At 48.3% G+C, this 20,597-nt stretch overlaps 2 protein-coding genes across 7 annotated transcripts in view; one reads left to right on the top strand and one right to left on the bottom strand.

Annotated features, from left to right (window-relative positions):
• The window catches only part of ATP8A2 (ATPase phospholipid transporting 8A2), a 314,444-nt gene extending 307,618 nt beyond the window's left edge, over nucleotides 1–6,826 (top strand). For all 6 annotated transcript variants that reach the window (XM_085062609.1, XM_085062619.1, XM_085062628.1 and 3 more), the window contains one exon: nucleotides 467–6,826. In XM_085062609.1, coding sequence (XP_084918735.1) covers nucleotides 467–564 — 98 coding nt within the window. In that variant the 3' untranslated portion in view covers nucleotides 565–6,826. The remainder of the gene's footprint in view (nucleotides 1–466) is intronic.
• Nucleotides 6,827–13,830: 7,004 nt separating this feature from the next.
• On the bottom strand, nucleotides 13,831–19,665 carry SHISA2 (shisa family member 2). Its single transcript, XM_085062689.1, has 2 exons — nucleotides 18,938–19,665; nucleotides 13,831–16,863 (listed from the first exon to the last, which is right to left on the bottom strand). Exons 1-2 carry the CDS (start codon nucleotides 19,230–19,232, stop codon nucleotides 16,310–16,312), a joined length of 849 nt encoding a protein of 282 aa, XP_084918815.1. The 5' UTR covers nucleotides 19,233–19,665; the 3' UTR covers nucleotides 13,831–16,309.
• Between the last annotated feature and the right edge of the window lie 932 nt (nucleotides 19,666–20,597).

Raw genomic sequence — 20,597 nt, forward strand, 5'->3', positions numbered from 1 at the left:
AGAGGAAGATGTGAGAAAAATCCAGTTGTGGGCTAGAGACTCCCACCTTTCTCCAGAGACACTGCTGATGCTGATGCCAAGCAGACCATAGAGGAGCTGAGCCAAAATGCAAATCTCAGCTTCTCTGGTAAGCCTTTAAAGAAGCTCTGCCACTGTGGGAGTACTATGGGAGTGTGTTCAAATCAATCTATGGCTTATTAGGTTAACTCAGAGGGCAGTGGTGACTGTGTACACTGACCTGGCCTGGGCAGGGGAGCAGAGGGACAGAGCTGGCAGCAGACACCCTTTCTGTGCCACTTGGGCAGCGTAGCACAGCTCTGAGCGTCAGAAGCACAGCACAGAAATTAAGATGGTTGCAATCTCAATCACGTAACTTCAGTGATGCCTAAAACGGTTCCTAGAAGTGATCTGTGCCCTTGAGCTCGACTCCAGTGATTGATATTTTTTTCTTCCTTTGCTTTTTCAGATGGGTATGCATTTTCTCAAGAAGAACACGGTGTTGTTTCCCAGTCGCAAGTTGTTCGATCCTACGATACAACCAAAAGGAGAACAGAAATAGAATAAATTATTCTTTACTTGATGGGTGGTGGGAATAATGGGATTTGGATCAATGCATCCACTGTTAACACATTCTTGACTAGGTTTGGTGGCAGCAGCCAAAACACCAGAGAACTCATTTCTGTGGCCTTAGCCAACAAGTTTCTGTATTCTCCCTGCAAACCTTGAGTGCATACTGTGGGGGGAAATCATTGTTTGACTTCTGTCGCAAAGCTCTGCCTAAAGTTTTGTTTATGTTGTTATGAAGCATTTGACTGTGCTATGTGAGGTGTGAAATTAAAAACAATGTTTGACCACTATTTAAAACACTGGCATAAGGTTGTTCTGGGAGAAAAGTAGAAAATTTATGTTCCATGAGAAATCAGCCTTTGCTTAATTGGAACGGGGTGCTGAGATTTCCTGTTTTGTTACACACAGACTAAGTGCACACGACTGCATGCAGACTTTACTCCTTCTTGTATTCACTGTTTAATAATTTGGCTGAAATTTTTAACAGACCATTCGGCGTAAAATTTTTGATTGCAACACAGTTTGTAGCTAAAAATGCTTCTTTGCCTTCTAATGACAGAATAACAAAGATAGCAATCAATTACTTAGAATCTTTCTTGCCCTCTTACAGGATTTATTAGGGTTCTATCTTAGCTTTCTGAAACCCAACTAATAGCTTACTCACAAAGCCAGGATGTGGAAGTCAGAGCTTGGCAGGGCAGCTGTCTTGAGTGCATGGCATTGTACACAAAGATGAACTCAACCAGGTGCCTCCTCATAACGCTTCATGATGTATTTGGATGTGCACTTCAAATGTAGCCTGGGATTTCCCTCCATGACCCAATTCCCAGTTTAGCAGTAGAACAAAACAGTGAGAATTCTAAAGGGACCATCTTGTCAGATATTTTGTTGATAAGCTGTGCATCTGCATAGGAGGCTGATAATGTGACCCTGAAGAAGCCTTCCCCTGACCAGTTGAGAGGTTTGCAGAGGAGGGCAGGAAGGGATTACACATGTGCATGCACACACATGGACACACACAGGGCTGGCCATTGTGAAGGGAAGACCTGCTGTTTGTTTGTTCAGCCAAACCAGTCCCTCTTTTAGATCTGATCCATCAACAGGCTTCCCGAAACACTCAGACCCAGGAGCCCTGCAAGGAATGCTGGCTCCATGGCCTTGCTGTGCCAGTGGGACAGGCGTGCTGCTGCATAGATTGGAATTTTGAAGAAAAAAAAAAGGGCAAAAACTGGGGCATGTTAAAGCTGAAAGAGCTCTTAGAAAGCTTATGCTGTCCTCCAGACAAGTTCTATTAATTTTAGTCGCCAAGCCACGTTTCTGAATAGTATAAATACTGCTGTGTTTAAGCCAGGCTTCGTGGTTAATGTATATACTACATCTGTATATTTTAAAAGTTGGCGTTGTTTTTTGCCCTATTGACCGTTATCCAGATTTTTTTATTGATTTAAATATATCCGAAAGCAATTTGAATATGAGTGTTTATGTCTAGCAAAGGAAAGGAAAGCTCCAGCCTGGCCTACTGGTTTAATCTTCCTTAAGGGTTGTGAGTAAATGCCAGTGCTCAAGTGCTGTAATTCAATTTCCAATGCCACAGAGGCTCGGAGTCCCCTTCCATTTTAGAAAAGGCAAATTTTGCTCCTGCAGCACCAGTCAGGATTGGTGTTGGATTAGGCTGATGGCACAGAGGGAAAAGTCACTGCCTTCTTTCTGCAGTGATAATGAGACAATTACGCAATAAGGAAAACGTGCAAATAATTTTGCCATAGGCATGAATGTCAAAGGGCCAAGTGTGGATGTATGTATTTTCTGGGAGATGAATTTTGTTTAAAGGCACAAATACTAGTGTAGAGAATAAATAACGGGGGAGTAAACCTAATCCCAGGAGCTTTTAAATCTTAATGCTGATATAACCTGTTAAACACTTCCTTTTATTTAGAAACTAAATCTGTTTAGGAAATGTGTAGTGTAAGCCTCTCCACAGAACTGCTAATTGTTTCTTCCTTTTGTAAAAACACAAGGAAAATTAACTTCCCACCAAGGCAAAATGAGATCAGCTTAGTCTTTGTACTCTAAGCTACACACCAAACATTGGCATGTAAACAATTTGGAGGCTTTTCATGAGGCTGCAGAAAAAAACTTTTAAAAGCCTTTGGATAATGAAGAAGGGCAAGTAAATGTGTTAAGCAGAGAATAGAAGGGGTCCTGGAGTTTCTTCTGTTCTTAACTTAGTGCAACAAAATTTTACAGAACATAATGAAAGATGCTGGGGAGGAGCAGCTGTCATCTGATGTGATTTATTTTATTAGTGCAGACTATGGGCTGTATCATTTTGACCTCCCTGTAAATTGAGGTCAGTGTGTGTCACAAACAAAAACCCTTCCTAGAGTGAATGGTGGCTTAGACTGAGGTACGTGTGTTGGTTGTCAGCTCAATGGGAATTGCACATGGGATTTGTCACAGGGCTATACAGTATGTGACACTGGGGCTAGCAGGTCAGACTTTATCATCACTGTATGGCCTTAATCTCTAGCTGAGTTAATTCTGTAGCACCCACCCAGGTCAAGACCTGGCATTCTTCTTGTTCTTTGGAGTCATTACGGGAATTAATGTATTGTAATATGCTGTAGACTGGGTGTTGGGGTTGCTCGTCTTGATGAGCAATGATGAGGTGTATTCGGGTGGTGTGTTAGCAGAAGGAGGGTGACAGCTGCTCTGCATCAACCGAATTCCTTGTTCATTAGGGCAAATGCATGGAGCATTTGAATGCAAGCAGCCTTTGAAAGTGCTGTGTGAAAATGTTATCAACTAGACAGGGTATTGGAGCAGAAGAAATGGGGCATTTCTGCATGACTGTCCAGACTTAACTACCGAGAGCTGATCAGAAAAAGGTTTCCTGAGCAGCTCTCTGCACTGACCAAAGGGAGATGGGTTTGGATATTCAGTTGGAAGTGGTGATTTTCCTGAATTAGATTTGGCTCTGGTTGCTGCTTTTTTATACCACTGTAATCGCAGCTTGCATAGAAGCTGCTGTTCCTTTAATGATTGCCTAGTAGCAATTTAAAGCTGGCGAGTGTGAGCCTGAGCTGCTCTGAGCACTGCTGAGAGGTCTGTTGACATTTTCTTTTCCTTGACAAGGCTTCAGGTCTTGCTGTAGGGAGCTAGAATGGGAAGTCAGTAATAACTTATCAAGGAGAAATGGCAAATAACCAATAAAGTATCTGGGTCAAACTAAGCTGCTAATGTATCTAAAAATGTGTGTAGAGTTAACATGAACTATATGGGCTGTAAATTAAGATAACAGTCAAGCCTCACTAATCTGCAGTTCACTAGACTACACACCCCTTAGTGCATGCCAGAACTGTGCAGTCTCTTCCCCTGCCTCAGCCAGCAGCCCGTAGCAGATGCTGCAGGGAAGTCCTCTGTTACCAAGATTACATTATTTTACAGCATGTACTTGGAGTGTGTTTGCTGGGAAACAGGCATAATAATAAAGTCATAAATAAAGCAGAGAAAGCTTTATTTATGTTAATATGAGAAGTGTGGGGACATGGTCAGTGGCTACACAGGGTGCAACTTGGCCCTCTATGCACAACCCAAGAGCCCAAGAGGTGCACAGTCCTTACACTTCCCTGTCCTGCAGGCTTATTTAGCCCTTTTGGCTAACTCACTAAATCCTCTGTTTTCACATTACCTCCAGTCATCAGTGAAGACTAGTGATACTCTATTTACATTCTCCTTTGGATTTATAAATAATGACTTAATTTAAATGCTCTGAGGAGTGAAATTCTCACAGCTCAGGTTTGAAGCAGAGCAGCCCTTGAGCGGGTGCTTGCCTCTGAGAAGCACCTTGGGTTTGTCAGATTTCTCATTAGTGTTAAGCACTGAGGATATTTTACCTTGGTTTTGAATCATCACACAATATCAATGCCTTAAACTTCAATCAGTTTGCAGAAGAGCTCTTTGTGTGTGTCCTGTTGAGTTTAACAAGAAATGGTGATGGTGTGAAATACCTGAGGGGTTTGAGAGGAGAGTTTGGCTGTGTCTGTGCTATACCTGGTGTATCTGGGTCACAGTTTGCTTCTAGAATGTGACACTGACCATGCATGTTCCTCAGCCTCCAGACAACTGGACCCTTTCTGTCCTGTCAGGAAGGATTCTTGTACTCATCTCTTCCCAGCATCCTACAGACACCCAAGAGAGCCTTCACTACCTTTCAGCATCTGTGACCAGAGCTGTGTGTCAGAGAAGGCCACAAGATAGGTCAGTACAACAGGTGACAACAAAATAAATCCATATGGGTACCTTTTCCATTTGCAGCAGTAAGATTAATGGAGCCTTTGAGCTTTGTTGGCAAATAAAAACCAGAAAGTGCCCTGTGCTTCTTGGCCACACAAGTGAATCCCAAAGGTGATTGCTTCTCGGTGACCTGCAGGAAACCTAGACAGCCTGACTGAGTTTATCTGGCCAGGAATGTGCTCTTGGTTGAGCTGTCTGGAGGGGTGAAGGGACTGGGAAACAAAATAGATTGGCCAAGACCATTGCTGCTGTTAGAGGTTAGTGAGGGGAGGGATTCCTCAGGCAGCCTTGAAGAGCTGTGATAAAGCTGATTTCTTTGGTTCCTTCCTGTGGCTCTGGGAAGGGAGGAGAGCTGAGTTGAGAATTTGTGAAGCACTGTTACCTCTTGAAGCTGAGTTTCTCTGGTACCAAGTTGGGTCCTGGGCTTGGAGAAAGGGAACGAGTCCCTGCCAGAAGTGCCCCCTGCTTAGTGTACTTTGGCTCTAGCAGGTTGTTTCCTGGGTTATGAAGATTGCTTAATTGTTTACTGGCTCTTGTTTGCCTCATGCACCCACCAGAACTGAGTACTGAAATTATTTCAGTCCTGACTGAAAATCCATCATGGAGCAGTAGTGGGACTTCTGCTTAGGTGCTGCTCCTGGGCGGTTCCTGTCCCTCAGGGCAGTGCAAGGGGCTTGTTAATTTGGGGACCTGGATCTCTTTGTGATAGTGTGTGAAGCCCAGGAGTTGTTTTATTTGTGTTCATGGCCTGCTCGTTTGTGGCATTGACAGAAGGTAAAGTAGCTGGCATTTATCCAAAGCCTTCCTTTATGTACCAAGAAGGTGAGACAAGTTCTCCTAAAGTGTGCCACAAGGGGTCCGTTCTCCCTTAGCATCTTTGTAGCTACTAAAGAGAAACAGAAGTTGGTAAATGACAAATTCTGTGTGGGAAATCCCAGCTCTGGGCAGTCACTCAGAAGTCTAATGATGAAGAAAAGTGTTAATATATTGCCAAACTGTCACTATGCATAGCTGGAAGGTCAGGACCCTTGTAATTATGGAGCAATGAAGCCAAGGGAAAAAGCCAACATTAACAGAAAGACATGATTGTTTTAAATTCTAGCTACCTTACTGGGTGGTTTTCCAGCGAAGATGTTCCAGATGTTGTCTTGGCATAAATTAATCAATTTCAAAACATCTGCAGGGTTTCTTGGAAAACACGGAGTTTACGAGACAGTGCATATGCTCTCCTCTGCCCTTCTGGTTGATATGTTGTATGATATATTCAGGAAGGGAATGAGGGTACTTGCTGTTCTTACTATCAAGAGCTCATAGACTGGAAAGTTGCTCAAGTTGTTGCTCAACTCTTTTTTTTTTTTTTTTTTTTAAAAAAAAAAGAGGGCTCCAGTTATAAAGCAATGAGGCAGCCAAGCCCTCTGGGACTGTGTACATGTGTGTGCTGGAAGAGTTGTCTGACTTGAAAACCTCCCCCTGTCCCTCCTCCTGCCCCCAAAGTGCAGCCCATTGCACTGGGAGGTCAAGTATTCAGCATCTTGAGTGACAGGATCTTTAACAGCATCTTTTTTCATCAGCGAGCCAAGTCATGTGCCCGCTTGTCTGTCATATCTGTACTCGAATTGCTTAAATATTGTTTCAGATGGGGACGTTTTAATCTGGATATGCAGAGAGGAGTGATGCTGTGGGGGGATGTTTAATTGGCTCCCAGCAGAGCAGCAGTGGTGTGTGGGTTTTTTCCTCTAGAAGTGTTACCATTTTCAGGTCCTATTAATGTCCTCTGGTAGTTTAAATACAGCATCGCATTACAGTGGAGTTTGTTTCCCTCCCAGACTGAATACAAATGAAGGTCATTTACTTGTATTTTTAGAAGGTTCAGAAAACTTAGACAATTTGTAGCTTTGAACAGCATTGTTGACTGTTGTATGTCTGCACAAAAATATTTCCAATAAACCTTTTATTAAAGCAATCCAGCAGACCGAGGCTTGTTTGTTTTATCCCCCCACAAGCTTTGCAGCAAGAGTTCAGTGTTAAATACATTTGAGATTTAGCCTGCAAAGCTGTTGAATGGATTATTTTTATTTTTTCATGGCCTTTTGGGTGTGTTTTAAGGGCCTGGTTGTTAGAACAAGGCTTGAGTTCCTTTAATAGGTCTCAAATCAGGCCCCAAATGCAACAAGGCCAGTATGGCAAAATAAGAATGGTACTGATGAGCTGACGGCAGGTACGTGGTATTTGAATTGTGTCTCCAGGGGGAAAATTATCTTTTTATATAAGCTAGATGGAGAGAGATTCTTCTACAAATAATACACTTGATCTCACCAAGCCTTCACCAAAATAAAGCTTGGAAATCTTTTGTCCCAATTAAATCACGTAGACACAGCAGGGGAAAATTAAGCCCTGAAAAACCTCCCTTGCCTCCTTACTTGCAGCTAAATTTGCAAGAGGCTTTTTTAACACTGGGCATGCATGCTCTTGTGTCTGATGGTGCAGCGAGGTGTGAGGTGAGGCAAGACCATGGCAGATGAGTTCCTCCTGAGCACAGGGACAGGATCTCTCCTTCTTCTGCCTGCTCAAGAATATCCCATCTACCCTCTGCTGGTGGTGCTTGGCTGACGTTGCCAAGCTCACTGGTGTTGCCAGAGCTGGAGCAGTAACTCTGGAGCTCCCTTGCCTCAAGCAGGAGTGGCAGCATGGAGCATCACACGAAGGCTCTCTTGTCCCCAGCAGCACTGCAACCACACACATCAGGGATCACTTGCTGTGATCCTCTCTGCTACCATGTATTCTCCTTCATGCTGGACCTGCTGGGAAGTGGGGCTTGGAACACCGGAGAGCATCAGCAGCTCAGCCTGGGGAGGCTGAGCTGTCAGACCTCAGGGCACAGCCAGCTCAAGGCACAGCATCCTCCCTCCTGAACGAAGCCATCATTCGTGCACCGAGTTGGGAATGGGACTCAAGTTATGGCCGAAGTGAAATTTGCAGAAAAGGTTGGTGTTACTTGGTTTTTGGTGACCATGGGGAACATGCACTGTAAGATCCCTATCAAAAATGAAAGGGTGTGAGCTTTAGCAAATAGATCCTTTTGTCCAAATCTTAATAGAAACTTAAACAGATTTTATCAGGAACAAAATGCATATTTATATATAGTTTGAGTAAATTTTTTTTCCCTTAGGATGCTATAAGTTGATGAATAGGTTTTTTCCTAGTAGATTGCTGGCAGAACCAGTTTTAAAAGCATAGAGAGACTTTTTTACAACAAATTATTTCTGGATTTTTTTTAAATTACAGAACAAAAAGAAGGTGTAAGCCAAATCTCCCCTCTTCCCTTTACAAGTCATTGCTTGAGCACATTTCAAAACATTGTTATCCCAAAAGCCAGACCAGATTCTGATTTTCCTTTGCAGGGAAATAAAAAGAGAGGGATGAACTTGTGTATCCCTGTTTTGCTGTAGCAAATGCCTGCTCCTTCCCTGGGCCTCCATAGCTGCAGCCCAGCCTGCAAGCAGGAACTGTGCTGTGTCTAAAAGCTCCTCACACATCTGGGCAATCAATTATGCCAAAGTAAAATTGATGATAAATGTAAATAAGCCTTATTCAGTTGGTGGTGGGAGAATTGGATGCTCAGCCAACTTCTCCCTCCACTGTCATCTCTTGTACAGCGCACTAAAAGGGAAATGATTCTCAGAATTGTTAAACATAATGGATTGCTGCTTAAACCCCTTATTAGATATATTGGTTGACTAATCACCTCAGAGACTTTCCCTCTAACAGTTTGACAGGCAAGGCTGTGAGAGAGCCTAGTGCTCATATCCCAGAGCCAAATATTTGCTGGAGCAGCTGCTGAGTCTGTTGATGGCAGTCTTTGGTGCCTCATACCAGAACAAAGAAGAATCAAAGTCCCTAAACCTGTAGATTAATGCTCAAGTCTGAAATGGGAGCATTAAAAAATGAAAGTGTAACTGAGAAAGGTCCAGCTGAGGAATGTTAAGCAAGAAGATTTCAGAAACATAATCCCTTTTAGTGAGTGCTGCTGTGGCAGTACCCGGTTACCAGCCCTCCCTCCAGCACAGCCCTGTGCCTCTGAGATCCCCCAGCTTTTGGGAGCTCAAACAGCAGTCCTCAGAAATCTCAGAAATAACGAGGAAGCTTGATGGAAGGGATCTCATGTTGTGTTTTTGTTCCATGACTCTCTAAGGGACAGTGGGGTGATGGTCCAAGAGGTGGTTCTGGTTCCCCTCTGTATTTCCCTTGGTATTTGGTGCTGCCCCTGTGAGGGTGTCATGTCAGAGGGGTGGAGGCACTGAGCTTCCTGGGTCACACAAAGCAGCCCTTGAGTGAAGAAGCTGCAAGCCTTCAGGGCAGATTGGCACTGAAATCCTGCAGTGGACAGTCTGGGAGCCTCAGCTCTCACAGCCACCTTGTCTGATGGCTCAGCTGGCACTGACCTACAGCCTCATCAAAATGTCCAACACAGTTGTCCAGTAAATGAAACCTGCTTTGTTGGTCCTGTGGAGCTGCTGGCACTTGCTGGTATCCAGTACAGGCAGCAGGAGCAACCTCCAGCTCCTCAGGAGAAAAAGACTGGAAGAAAGGGACTGTAGGCTGGGTTTGTATATTGTGCTGGTTTTGTAATTGTGCTGGTTTTGTAATTGTACTGGTCCATCTCGCTCCTTCCTTTTCCCACACCATGGAAGGAATATGCAAGCTCACTCATACTGACCTCAGTCCATGAAAAACTACAATGTGATCCTAGTTCCAGCTCATTTGGCTGTGCCTGGTATCAGAGCTTGAGCTGCCTACTGCTATCATAGCTGTTAATAAATCCTGTGGAATGACAAATTATGTATTTGCCCATACACAGTGAAGGTGGCACTTCAGCTTTCAAACTGAGAGCTTGATGCTGACTGCACAGTAGATCCACAGCAGTTGCTTTTGGTTTGCAGCAATGTAAACTGAGAATCGTTCCCCCCCCCACCCCATAACGAGACATTTACAATCATGCATGGACTGTCTGATGTGTGAAGTCAATAGGATTGTGTCTCTCAAAAGCAATATTGAGGGAATTAGCAGCTGCATAAGCCAATATTTACTATTTGGGTACTAAATCACAGCAGGGGCTGCACAACACACTGCCATCCTCATCTTGTCCTGCTGCAGCACGTCAGGCCTGCCCTGGTGCCAGCATCTGCAGCACCATCGAGCTCTGGGAAGTCTGTGGCTCAGCTCAGCTGGGCTCTGCACCAGCAGTATCAAACACTCTGCCACGTTGCCCCTGTCAGCTTTCAAAGCTCTTTCTAAACCTGAAGGAAGGGAGGAAACCTAACTACCCCATCCCTGGAAGTGCTCAAGGCCAGGCTGGGTGGGGTGCTGATCAGCCTGGTCTAGTGGAAGGCGTCACTCCTGCAGGGGGTCAGAACTAGATGATCTTTAAGGCGCTTTCCAATACAGCCAGTTTTTTTATGACCCTGTGAAGCTGCTGAGTATCTTGGAAGGGGGATAGAGAAGTAGTTTTATTTAATTGCTGATTATTACTGCATTCTGACATGATGCTCACTTGCCCCAGTTTAATAGTATCAATAGGATCCAAAGTAGTGCCATCCTGCTTTTTTTGTTTTCAAATTAACCTAGAGGCAAACCAGGGTGGGCTGCGCCCTAAGCTGGTTCAGCATTAAACATGAGGAAGGCTTGATGGAAAGAAACTTACCTTTTGAATTAGCATTTTTCAGCTTGAGGTATCACTGTTTGCCTTCATTTCGCTGGAGGTTTTCTTAAGGACTGATAACACCCGATAAGGGACAACTTACTTGAAAGTAGAGGACTGTTGTGTTTAGGAGAAAGATGTTACTGCTATTCTCTCTTGAAGATTTGAAACCTATTTTTGCTATTGTAAGCCTAAAAGGTGTCTGCAACAGCCTGTGATGGCAGACAAGATTTCAAGGTTTCAGGTGAGTTTTTATATTTCCTGATGTGTTATGGGCAATGCAAATGGGAAACAATGTGTATCCTCGGTGAGATGCATGTGCTCACTAAGCCTCACCCAGTGCCAAAAGTGACTCTTTTGAGTTGTTACCTGCATGCTTCATTGTATCAAAAATAACCACCAAAATTGACTAATATTAAAAAAAGCAAACTAACTTTCTTTCGACAAAGACAGCGTCCAGTACAATGCTGGAGGCACTTGCAATCTGAGAGCTGTGACTCATGTTACACTCCAGAGGGGTTTCTCTCCTCTCTTCTAATGAAAATCAGGGAGTAAGGGGACACTCGGCCTCTGGCACACCTAGCAACTTTTCAGCTATGCCTAGCAGAATGTTTGCTGCCTTCTTCTTGGTATTTGGAAGATGCCACCTATGATTTTAAGTGGCATTTTAAGGTATTTTCCAAATGGAGCTGTGTCTCTGCTCATGAACCCGATGTCCCAGATGTTCTCATCCAGCACAGCTGTCCACAGGAGAGGTCTGGCTCAGCAGGGACAATCAGGAGATGGAAATGGCATGAGGGCCAGGGAGACTTTGTAAACAAGCCAGCATGGAGAAGGTGAGAAGTGCAGGGTCTCAAGCCAGGTGAAAAAAGGCCTAGGATTGGGTCAGTGTGCTGAGATGTTCCAGGTATAAAGGACAAATTAAGCCAAGCAATTAGGACATTTCTGTGGGCAAATCACAAAACCTCTAAGTGTTGGCACAGGAAGAGGTATCTCTGCAGCAGGAAGAGAAAGTCCATCCCTGTGCCAGGGCTAGTGGCTCCCCGGGGATGGTGGGGGGAAGCTGTGTCCAGGACTGGATCACCCCCAGGAGATGGGGACACTGGCACAACTCAAGATGCTGTGACATCACCTGTGCCAACCTCATCTCCAGGCCTTGGGGCACACAGGCCAGCACTTTAGTGTTTGGTGCAGAGCAGCCACACCACAGTGTTGGTCACGTGAGGCCTTCTCTCCAAAGCCCACGCTGGTACTTTGTGACACACATCCAGTATGATGGACATATCCCCATTGCTGAGGCATATAACACACTGTAACTGGTGTTACAGCACCAGTGACCAGTGCTTTCTGGCTGTTTATGTTGCACAGAAATACTGTCACAAGGATTAAATGCTCTGCTACAGGACAGGGGACATTGTGAGCCTCCAGGGAGGTCAGGGGCTCATGGAACTGGCTCCACTCAGTGTAGATGGGGAAGGGGAGAAGGGGTGGCACAGGCTTATGTGATTTGTTCAGTCCATTTGCAAGTGATCCTGGGCAGGAAAATGTTGCAAACCCCACTGAGAACAGAGAAATATTACAAAAGGACCTACAAAGAAGCAGGAAATAGAAGGAGGAAACAATAAAATGAAATTCAGCCTGGAAAAATAGAAGGGAATACATGTGGGGAATAATATTTAGTAATAACTTCAGTGGGAGGAAAAGAGCAGAAAAGCAGAAAATCTAGAGGGAGAAGAGCTCCAGCAAGACCAAAAGTGAGCAGCAAATGAGATATTTTGCAAGGGAGGTGCTGAGGTTAATGTGCTGAGCTGAGACCTGCTCCTGGCTCTCTCTCCCGTGGGCATCATGGGCCACATGTGAGCAACTGGCCCTGAATTGCACCAACCTCCACTGTCCCCTGGTAACTGAGGCACAGCTGGTGACAGCTGTACAGGGCATGCAAACCCCTGTGAGAGGCTCTGTCCCCTGACCGTGCCCAGCCAAGAGGTGACATTTCAAAGTGTTTCTCCAGGTGTGTGTTGGGAAGGATCCTGTCACTGGCAATGGTTCCCTGCTGTTCCCTGCATGGCTCAGTGCTTTGGGCTTGGGATTGCCTACAGCCACCTCAGAGCACCACTGTGCCCTCGGGTCGTCTTGTGAGGACACTGCCAGCCTGGTGGTGTGTGCTCAGGGCAAACCAGTGCTAGCCCAGCCTGTGTGGGATTTGCCAGCTTCTCCCCACCCTCACCACGGCTTGCTGTGCACACCATCTCTGGCACGACACGACACGAAAACAAGTGCCAAGGGCAAAGAAACTCCGCACTTAAAAATACAAGAAAAAGCTTTAACACAAATTGTTGGCCTCTCCTGCTGTGCAGTACTTGTCACCTCAGCACATCTGCCCTGAGCCATGGCTGACTCCCTCCTTCCCTGCCAGCTTTCTGCTTCCAGCCACGCTACCTGACCTCCCCCAAACACCAGGAAGCTGTGGCATTTTGGAATGTGCCACGTACAGCCTGTCCAAGGCTATGTTTTAATTAGACTGTTCTTTCCTACTTCTGAGTCATAAACATGCAGATCCAACAATCACCCAATTTCCTATCCGTGTCCTTTTGGCTCCCCCAGCCACCTGTCTGCCCACACAGTGCAGTGCCAGCATCACCAGCAGCAGGAGGGAACAAACACCAGGAAAGCCAAGTGGCCTTGTCCCAGACTCAGCTATGCTCCCTGGCACAACAGGGCTTTGGTTTTGGTCTCACTTTTGAGGATGGAGTTTGCCCAAGCAAGAAGGGTCTCCATACAAAGGGGAGTGGGAGCAGCAGAGCCACTTACTGAGTTACACACTCAAAATGCTCAGCTGGTAGCTGTGAATCCAATAGAACCCAAAATCCTCAGAAAATGCTACATGCTGCAGAGCATTTGGCATTCTTTGGAAAGAGAGACCTTGATAGGTCTACAGCCTCTGGCCCATCCTGCTCCCAGTACTGCTCCCCAGCCAGCCCTGTGGCCACCAGGAAGTGAGGGATCCTCACCTCAGTTGATGCTCAGATGCCATCTCCCTGCACCCTTTCTTTCCAAACACACCCCCTCTGAACATGCCCCACTGGAAAAGTGTTCAGCCATGTAAATTGTTTGGTTTACAGTTACTGTTTAAAAACACAGCAAAAAGTCCAAACTTTTGGTTTTGCCAGTCTGGAGAAGTGAGCTGGTCAGATGTGCTTTTGTAGTCACAGGAAAACAAAGCATTAACTGACAAAAAAAAACCTATGATAAAGCAAACAAAACCCAAGTCACACCATAAAGTATTTATTATGAAACAAAGGAGGCTTTTTTCTTCAGTTGTAAGAAACACTTTAAAGCAAGTGCTCTTTCAGAGATTTAAAAGCTATATCAAATGGTAACATTAGTTTTACATTATTGTACATGACATTAAAAAAACACCACATCTCACAAAATTCCTTTTATTACAACTCCGGTTTCTCTGCCTTCAGTTGTAAATTAATTTCTACAGACTTAAATTTAACTTATTCTTTTTTTTTTTTTTAAACAAGTAAACAATATACAAAGATTCACCTGAATTTCATAGGTCAGAGGAGGTGTCCTTGCCAGGGCCAGTGCAAGGCAGGCAGTGAGTGCACAGGGGGAGCTGACTTGGTTCACAGCTGGGCACAGTCAGGACCACAGGAGGAGCTGCTCGTCTGGCCAGGGCTCACCCGGGCCAAGCACCTCCTGCTCCTGGGGAAACCACCAGCAGCTGCCCCTGTGCCTGAGGCCAGCTCAGCCTGGGAAGGCCAGCGTGACCACACTGCAACGTGGGCAGGTAGGACCTACACCCCAGAGAACAGAGGGCACAGGGGGTCCTTCAGAAGGCTGGCAGCACCCAGCTCTGGAGCACCCACTGCCCTGAGATCCCCGAGCTGGGTGGGCAGAGTAGGGCAGCATCCAACACCTCCAGCAGCCAGGTGCTGCCTTCCCAAAGACACCCAGCCTGGGGGAGAGGCAGCCAGGTCTGGCAAACCAACCTTTCTGTCCAGCTCCTGCACACTGACTGGGTGATCGCAGCCAGGAACAACAGATCTGGGATAAGTTACCTATTCATTTCCCTGTGTTGGTGGCCAAACCATTTCTGCCTGCTGCAGACTGCCTGTGTGTGGCGTGTTCATGAGTAAACCATTGGATTTGGCAATGTGTCTGCACCTTGTGTGTCATTTAAAAGCAGACATACAAAACACAGCATCACAGTTATTGCTACATATTGATACAGTATCAGACAGTAAGAAACCTTTTGTCATCACTGGTCTGGTTACAGTAATTGCTTAGGGTTTGTACAGAGCCTCGAGTCTCCTGTTGCACTGTTTTGGCTGAGGAACAAATGGATAGAAATACAGAGACTACACTTTTTTAAGAGACAAAACCAGCCTTAGTTTGCTACATTTGGGGTGATATATTATAATTAGAGTGATCTGATTATTTGTTGCCTCCCCAACATGGAGAGGGATTTTCCCCAGATAAAGCAAACCAGGATGGAGCCAACAGCTCCAGTGTAAAGTGTCCCTCCTGTCTGCATCTCACCACCTCCATGTCCTCTGTGGCACCACAAGCACCACTGTCCTTTGGTTTGGCCTTTATCCTTATTTTTAAATACAGCTGTGCCTTCCTAGTCCCCTGCCCCACAAGTAAAGAGGAAAAGAGGGTGGGTTTCAAACCTCCACCAACCCCATCACATCCCAGCTGGGTTCTGTGTAACACTCTCCCCCTCCCGCAGGGCAGGGCAGGGCAGGGGACTCAGAATGGGCTTGCAGAGGACAGGATAAACTCAATTTTCCTACAGGCAGACTCCAATGCAAGCAGGGTTTGGGGCTGACACCTCTGTGGGCATTCACACAGTTTCATGTGAAGTGAGGTTAAATCAGGCATGTTTGGAATCACAGTCTGACCTTTCTCTGCCAGGGCAGTTTCAGCTCAGACACTGCCAGCAGTACCAAAACTTTGCTGAGTGTCACAAAGAGCAAGCACCTCGTACCCTGGTTACAGTAAAACCATTCACAAAGATAAAGTCTGTGCAAACCACTACTGGGTCCTGATCTTGAGACAAAACCAAATCAAGAAGGGTTTCAAGTGCACTGGAAAGAAGAGCAGAATAATTCACTCTTCTAATTCCTACATAATACAAGAAAAACTGGTCTTGGCAAGACCGAGCCTCTGGTGGCATTTTACCCCAAAGAGGGTGTGTGTAAGAAGCCATGAGGGCTGATACTAGCACCCAGCACACAAGGGATTGCACTGTTTGGCTCTCAGTTGTGATTGTCTGTAAAGCAATGGGAAATGTCATTACGGAGCTGGGAGCAGAGAGGTTTCTAAGTACTGCAGTCTTGTACAGTGTAACAAAACTCTTTCTGCGAATTAATTAGGCAAATACTTGTGACCATGTCATACCTGAAGGGCACTTAACGGCTCCAACATTTATCTCACGAGTACAGCGATCTCAAATACATATGCAGTTCCAGCGTAATCCTTCGCCGCCGTAAATCACACGCTGGAATGAGAGCGTATCTGGCAACGTTAATTCCAAGATATCATCCTTACAGTTCCTGGCAACAGACCCTGATGAAAATAAATGGTTTATAAACACTGTCTGACATGCATGAGCCTTTCAAAATTATTTACAAGTGGCATTCTGGGAGCTTTGTTCCAAGGAAGTACTTCTCCTCCGTTCAGTTCAGATATTAAAATCGGCTGGGTGGGGATGGGGAGGGGCAGGTGTCAGCTCTACACAGTCACAGCTGGGTACATCTTCTGTTCGCTGTTGGTGTGTGGGAAGGGAGACTGGATCTGCCTGTAGCCGCTCTGCAGGCCGTCCAGGAACGGGGGCACCGGGGTCAGCGGCATCGAGTCGTGCTGCACAGCGTAGCCCACGTACTGTGGGTGCAGGAACTGCCCCTGGTGCGGCACGATCTGCGTGGCCTGCTGGCAGTTCAGCACCGAGAAGTTCGTGGGCATGTTGACATAGACATTATTCATGGTCCCTTCTGGCAAGCAGCAGTTGGTCTGGGACCTCGTCGGTGGGGCTCTGGGCCCAGAGTTGGCGCTGGAGCTGGAGCTGGCAGCAGTGCTCGACTGGCGGGAAGAGGAGCCCCGGGAGGTGCTGGCACTTGGGATCATGGGGATCGTCTCCATCAGGCGGGTGCCTGCAGGGGCTCGGCTCTGCTGGGGCTCCTGCTTGGGCCGCAGGCATCTGCAGCAGCAAGCTGCCACCAGCGAGCCCAGGATGATGAAGGCGACAAACACGGATCCAACGATAAGGAATGGCACGTAGATGGGCACTGCAACAGCAAGGAGAACATTGTCACTGAGGGCCAAGGACAAACCTCATCAGCTCCAGCAGAAGTCCCCCCTCACCCAAGCAGAGCCCACCTCTTCCCAGCACAGGTCAATATGAGCAGAGCGTTTTATACCAGAATGATGAAAAGGACTGCTAAACCCAATGGCTCAAATATCCCTCCTGTTGATGGTGCTCTAGTTCACATCAACCACTGTTCCACATTTCATCAAATCGAGTCTCCAATATGCCCTACCAGAAGAATCAGGCAAGCTACTGCTGGGTTTGAACAGTGCCTAAGGGAGACACTGTGGGGCAGGATCCCTGCTGAGGGCTCAGGATCATGGAGTAGTCAAACCCTGGTGCCACATGACATCCCTCCCCATCACCAGCCCACTCTGGCTGTTGTCAGCCTGCTGGGACAGGGAGACAGCCAGGCAGTGACCAGACAGTAGTCACAGGGGCTCTGATACCTCACAGCGCTGGGGTGAGTGTCCACCTGTTCTGCACTTCAGCCCTGGGTTTAGGGACAGACCACAGAGCAGGTGGTGCACAGACAGCACCATGCTCCAAAGCCTACCAGCAGAGGGGCAGCATCACTCCTTGTGAGGCTGAATGAAGGGACATCAGGGCAGGAGGACTGAGGGTGGGAGCAGAAAGTACGGATGATGCTTCATTGGTGGCATCAAGAGCCACCAAGGATGGTAAACACCATCCTTGAAAGAATCTGGGCTATAGGTACAGATTCCACAGAATACACTTGAGTTGGAAAGGACCCACAAGAATTCTTGAGTTCAGCTCTCAAGTGCCTGGCCCATACAGGGATCAAACCCATAACCTTGGGGTTACAAGCACCAAGCTTTATCCAACTGAGCTCATCCATTCTGCATTCCCAGGGAAAAAGCTTATTTTCTCAGCCTCAGTAAGAAGTCTGCATGGATATATCCAGGAATCACAAAGGGAAGGTGTCTCCCTTCAGTGCTTGTGAATGCTCCCAGCAACATGCCTGGAGTTCATCATTTCCACCAAAACCTGGCAGCTCCAAGACTCAGGCAGGAGCACAGACCCCTGCTTGACCCTGTCTGACCCTGCTAAGGCAGCCACTGCTAATGACCTGCAAGTTAATCAGTGCCAGCACAGGGCAATGGCTCTCAAACCTGCAAAGCAATAAATACTAATTAAAAAAATTAATTGTTAAAAAATGCATTGTTCTCAGAGCTGCAAAGGGGGGTTATCTGACTGCTCAAGTAAGAATATTTCCTTGCACAGCTGATTACATGAAGCAAGTTATAACCAAAAGGCCACTTTTCTTCCATCATTCTAGCACTTTTAAACAAAAGGCTGTAAAACATTATCTCCACTTCCGCGCTTGGCGCTACAGCAGCTCTTGAGCAGGTGCACACACTTGCTCTACACTGTAATGTGCAAGTTTTCCAAGAGTAAATCTGTCCCAATTATAACATCACTTCAGGCTACTTCTCCCGCACTCAGCATGTGGGGATGGCAGCAAGGGTGCTGGGGAGCCACCGGGGCTTTTTCAAACAGCAGCAGAAAGACTTGAGTTTATCCTTGAAATTCAATCTTGTAAAACCAGTCCTAAGTGGGGATATCTGAGCTGAAAGAACATACACAATTACAGTGGGGACCAGCCAGAGTCCTTTTGAAATATCCTGTTACTTTTTCTGATCTGCTCATAGCGGTTGTCTCATTTTTCCTTTCCTTTTGAATGGGGAGCTCAGCCGGGGCTGCGGAGCCCGTTCCAAGCGGCGGCAGAGCTGTGCCAGGCCGAGACGGCTGGCCCGGGGCTCAGGGGAGCGGTGTCACCTGCTCTGACACAGACGCGGCCGGGATTTCCACCAGCAGGGGCGGGAAAAGGCAGCCCTTCAGCCTGGGCACTTGTAGGAGTGCCGGTAAGAGCCGCCGCCGGACCTGGCCAGCTCCGACTCCATCCGTCCCGCCCCACGACTCGACGGAGGGGGGAACCGGCGACAAGGGGGGGACAGGGGAGGAAAAGAAGTTCCCAGCAAACCCGCGGAGACAGTCCCGGGCCATCCTCGCCGTGCCGGGGCCATCCTCACCTGCGGCGCCGTCGGGTCCGTCCTTGCCGGGGCGGCCCGGCTCGCCGCCGCCCTGCCGCCGGTCGTTGTCGCAGGCGCCCTGGTCGAGGCGCGCCTCGGCGCTGGAGCAGCAGTAGCGGAGGGCGCAGCTGCCGCAGCAGATGGTGGCGTCGCCGCCGTCGAAGCGCTCGGGGCACTGGAAGCCGTCCCGCCAGCCGCCCTGCCCGTCCAGCCAGCCGTGGCAGTACTCGCCGCTGGCCGCGGCCCCCGCCGGCAGCAGCCAGCCCAGCGCCGCCAGCAGCAGCCAGCCCCGCATGGCGCCTCCGGGGGGGCGGCCGCTCCGTCAGAGCCCCCCCGCGCCGGGGCAGCGCCGCCCGGCCCCCCGGGGCAGCCAGCCGCCGCGCTGCGGGGACTCTGGCCGCGGGTCCCGCCGCCGCCGCATGCCCGGGGCCGGCCCGCGGGGTGCGGAGCGGCCGCCGGGGCGCACCGGCGGAGCGGCGCGGAGAGGCGGGGGGGCGCCGCTACTCGCCTCTCGCTCCCCGCCGCCGCGCCGCGCCCGCCCGGCCCGCGCCCTCCTCCGCGCCCATGGGCGAGGGACGGCGCGATCCTCCGACCGACGGAGCGTGTCGAGCGCCCTAGCCCGCCCTGCCCCGGTGCGCCCCGTCCGGCGTCTCCCCGCGCCGCCGCTCGCTGAGGCAGGCGCCGCGCCCGCACTTATAGGCGGCGGAGCTGCCCAGCGCGCATGCGCCAGCCCCGCCCCGCCCCGCCCGACGGGGCGGCACCAGCGCGGGGGGCGCGGAGCCCCGGGAGCGCGGGGGACAGCGGTGTCACCAGCCGCCCCTCCGGACACCACCGCCCCGACAGACCCTGCGCCCTGCAGGGCCTCAGCGGCAGCCCAAGGCTGGGCGCAAGGATGCACCTTCAGCTGCTGAAGTGTCATGAAAGTTGGTGGTTTCTCGCTCCCTGTGAAACAGCTCTTGTGACAGCAACCACAACTCTGACTTACATGCATTGCATCAAGTAAAAATATACTTCTTTTAATAAAAAGGCACCAGCAGGGGAGCTCTGATAAACAGTGCGTGGTTTTAAATCCAACTGTTGAGGCACTTCACTGGGAGGAAGAGGACTGCAAAAATATTGTGTATTTCTCTCGTTCCTTTAAAGCTTTTCTTCTTCAAATTATTGTCCTTCCCCCTCTGTTTTCATCCCCTCTTTTGTTCTCATTTCAGCCACTCTTTGACAGCTACAGGCTTTCACTGAGGTGGTGGTCTGGAGCACCACATTCTGGTCAAATTAGGACCCAGGTAAATGCATTTTGCCCCCTCAGCTTCGCTGCTGCTCCCAGTGAGTTCTTTCCCAGCTGCGGCCCTTGTGCAGCTCAGCCCATGGCCAGAGCTGTGCTGCTGCAAGGCCAGGGTGCAGAGGTGGTTCTCACGCACCTTATGCCTTACCTACCTCAGAGAGGATTAGTAACCTGGAGCAGCTAACCTTTGGAAAAGTTTGCCATTATCAAGAGGGAAAGTGGGGCTGCAGGTTTTACATCACCCAGTCAATCCAGCTGGGTGAATGAGATTCTTCTCATTCACTTGCAGCAATTCGACTGATGGAGTTTGAGATGCTCCATCCCAAAACTTGAGTAGCAGCTCCCCGGAGCTGTCAGCTCCAGCACGAGGAGCCCAAC

Source organism: Lichenostomus cassidix, chromosome 1 (assembly GCF_008360975.1).
Source record: "Lichenostomus cassidix isolate B80296 chromosome 1, HeHo_3.0, whole genome shotgun sequence".
NCBI lineage: Eukaryota > Metazoa > Chordata > Aves > Passeriformes > Meliphagidae > Lichenostomus > Lichenostomus cassidix.

Coding starts and splice junctions, on each gene's coding strand:
- SHISA2 (XM_085062689.1), bottom strand. CDS start 19,232: ATGCGGGGCTGGCTGCTGCTGGCGGCGCTGGGCTGGCTGCTGCCGGCG. Junction 16,864..18,937: donor CGGACCCGACGGCGCCGCAG/GTGAGGATGGCC, acceptor TTGCTGTTGCAG/TGCCCATCTACGTGCCATTC.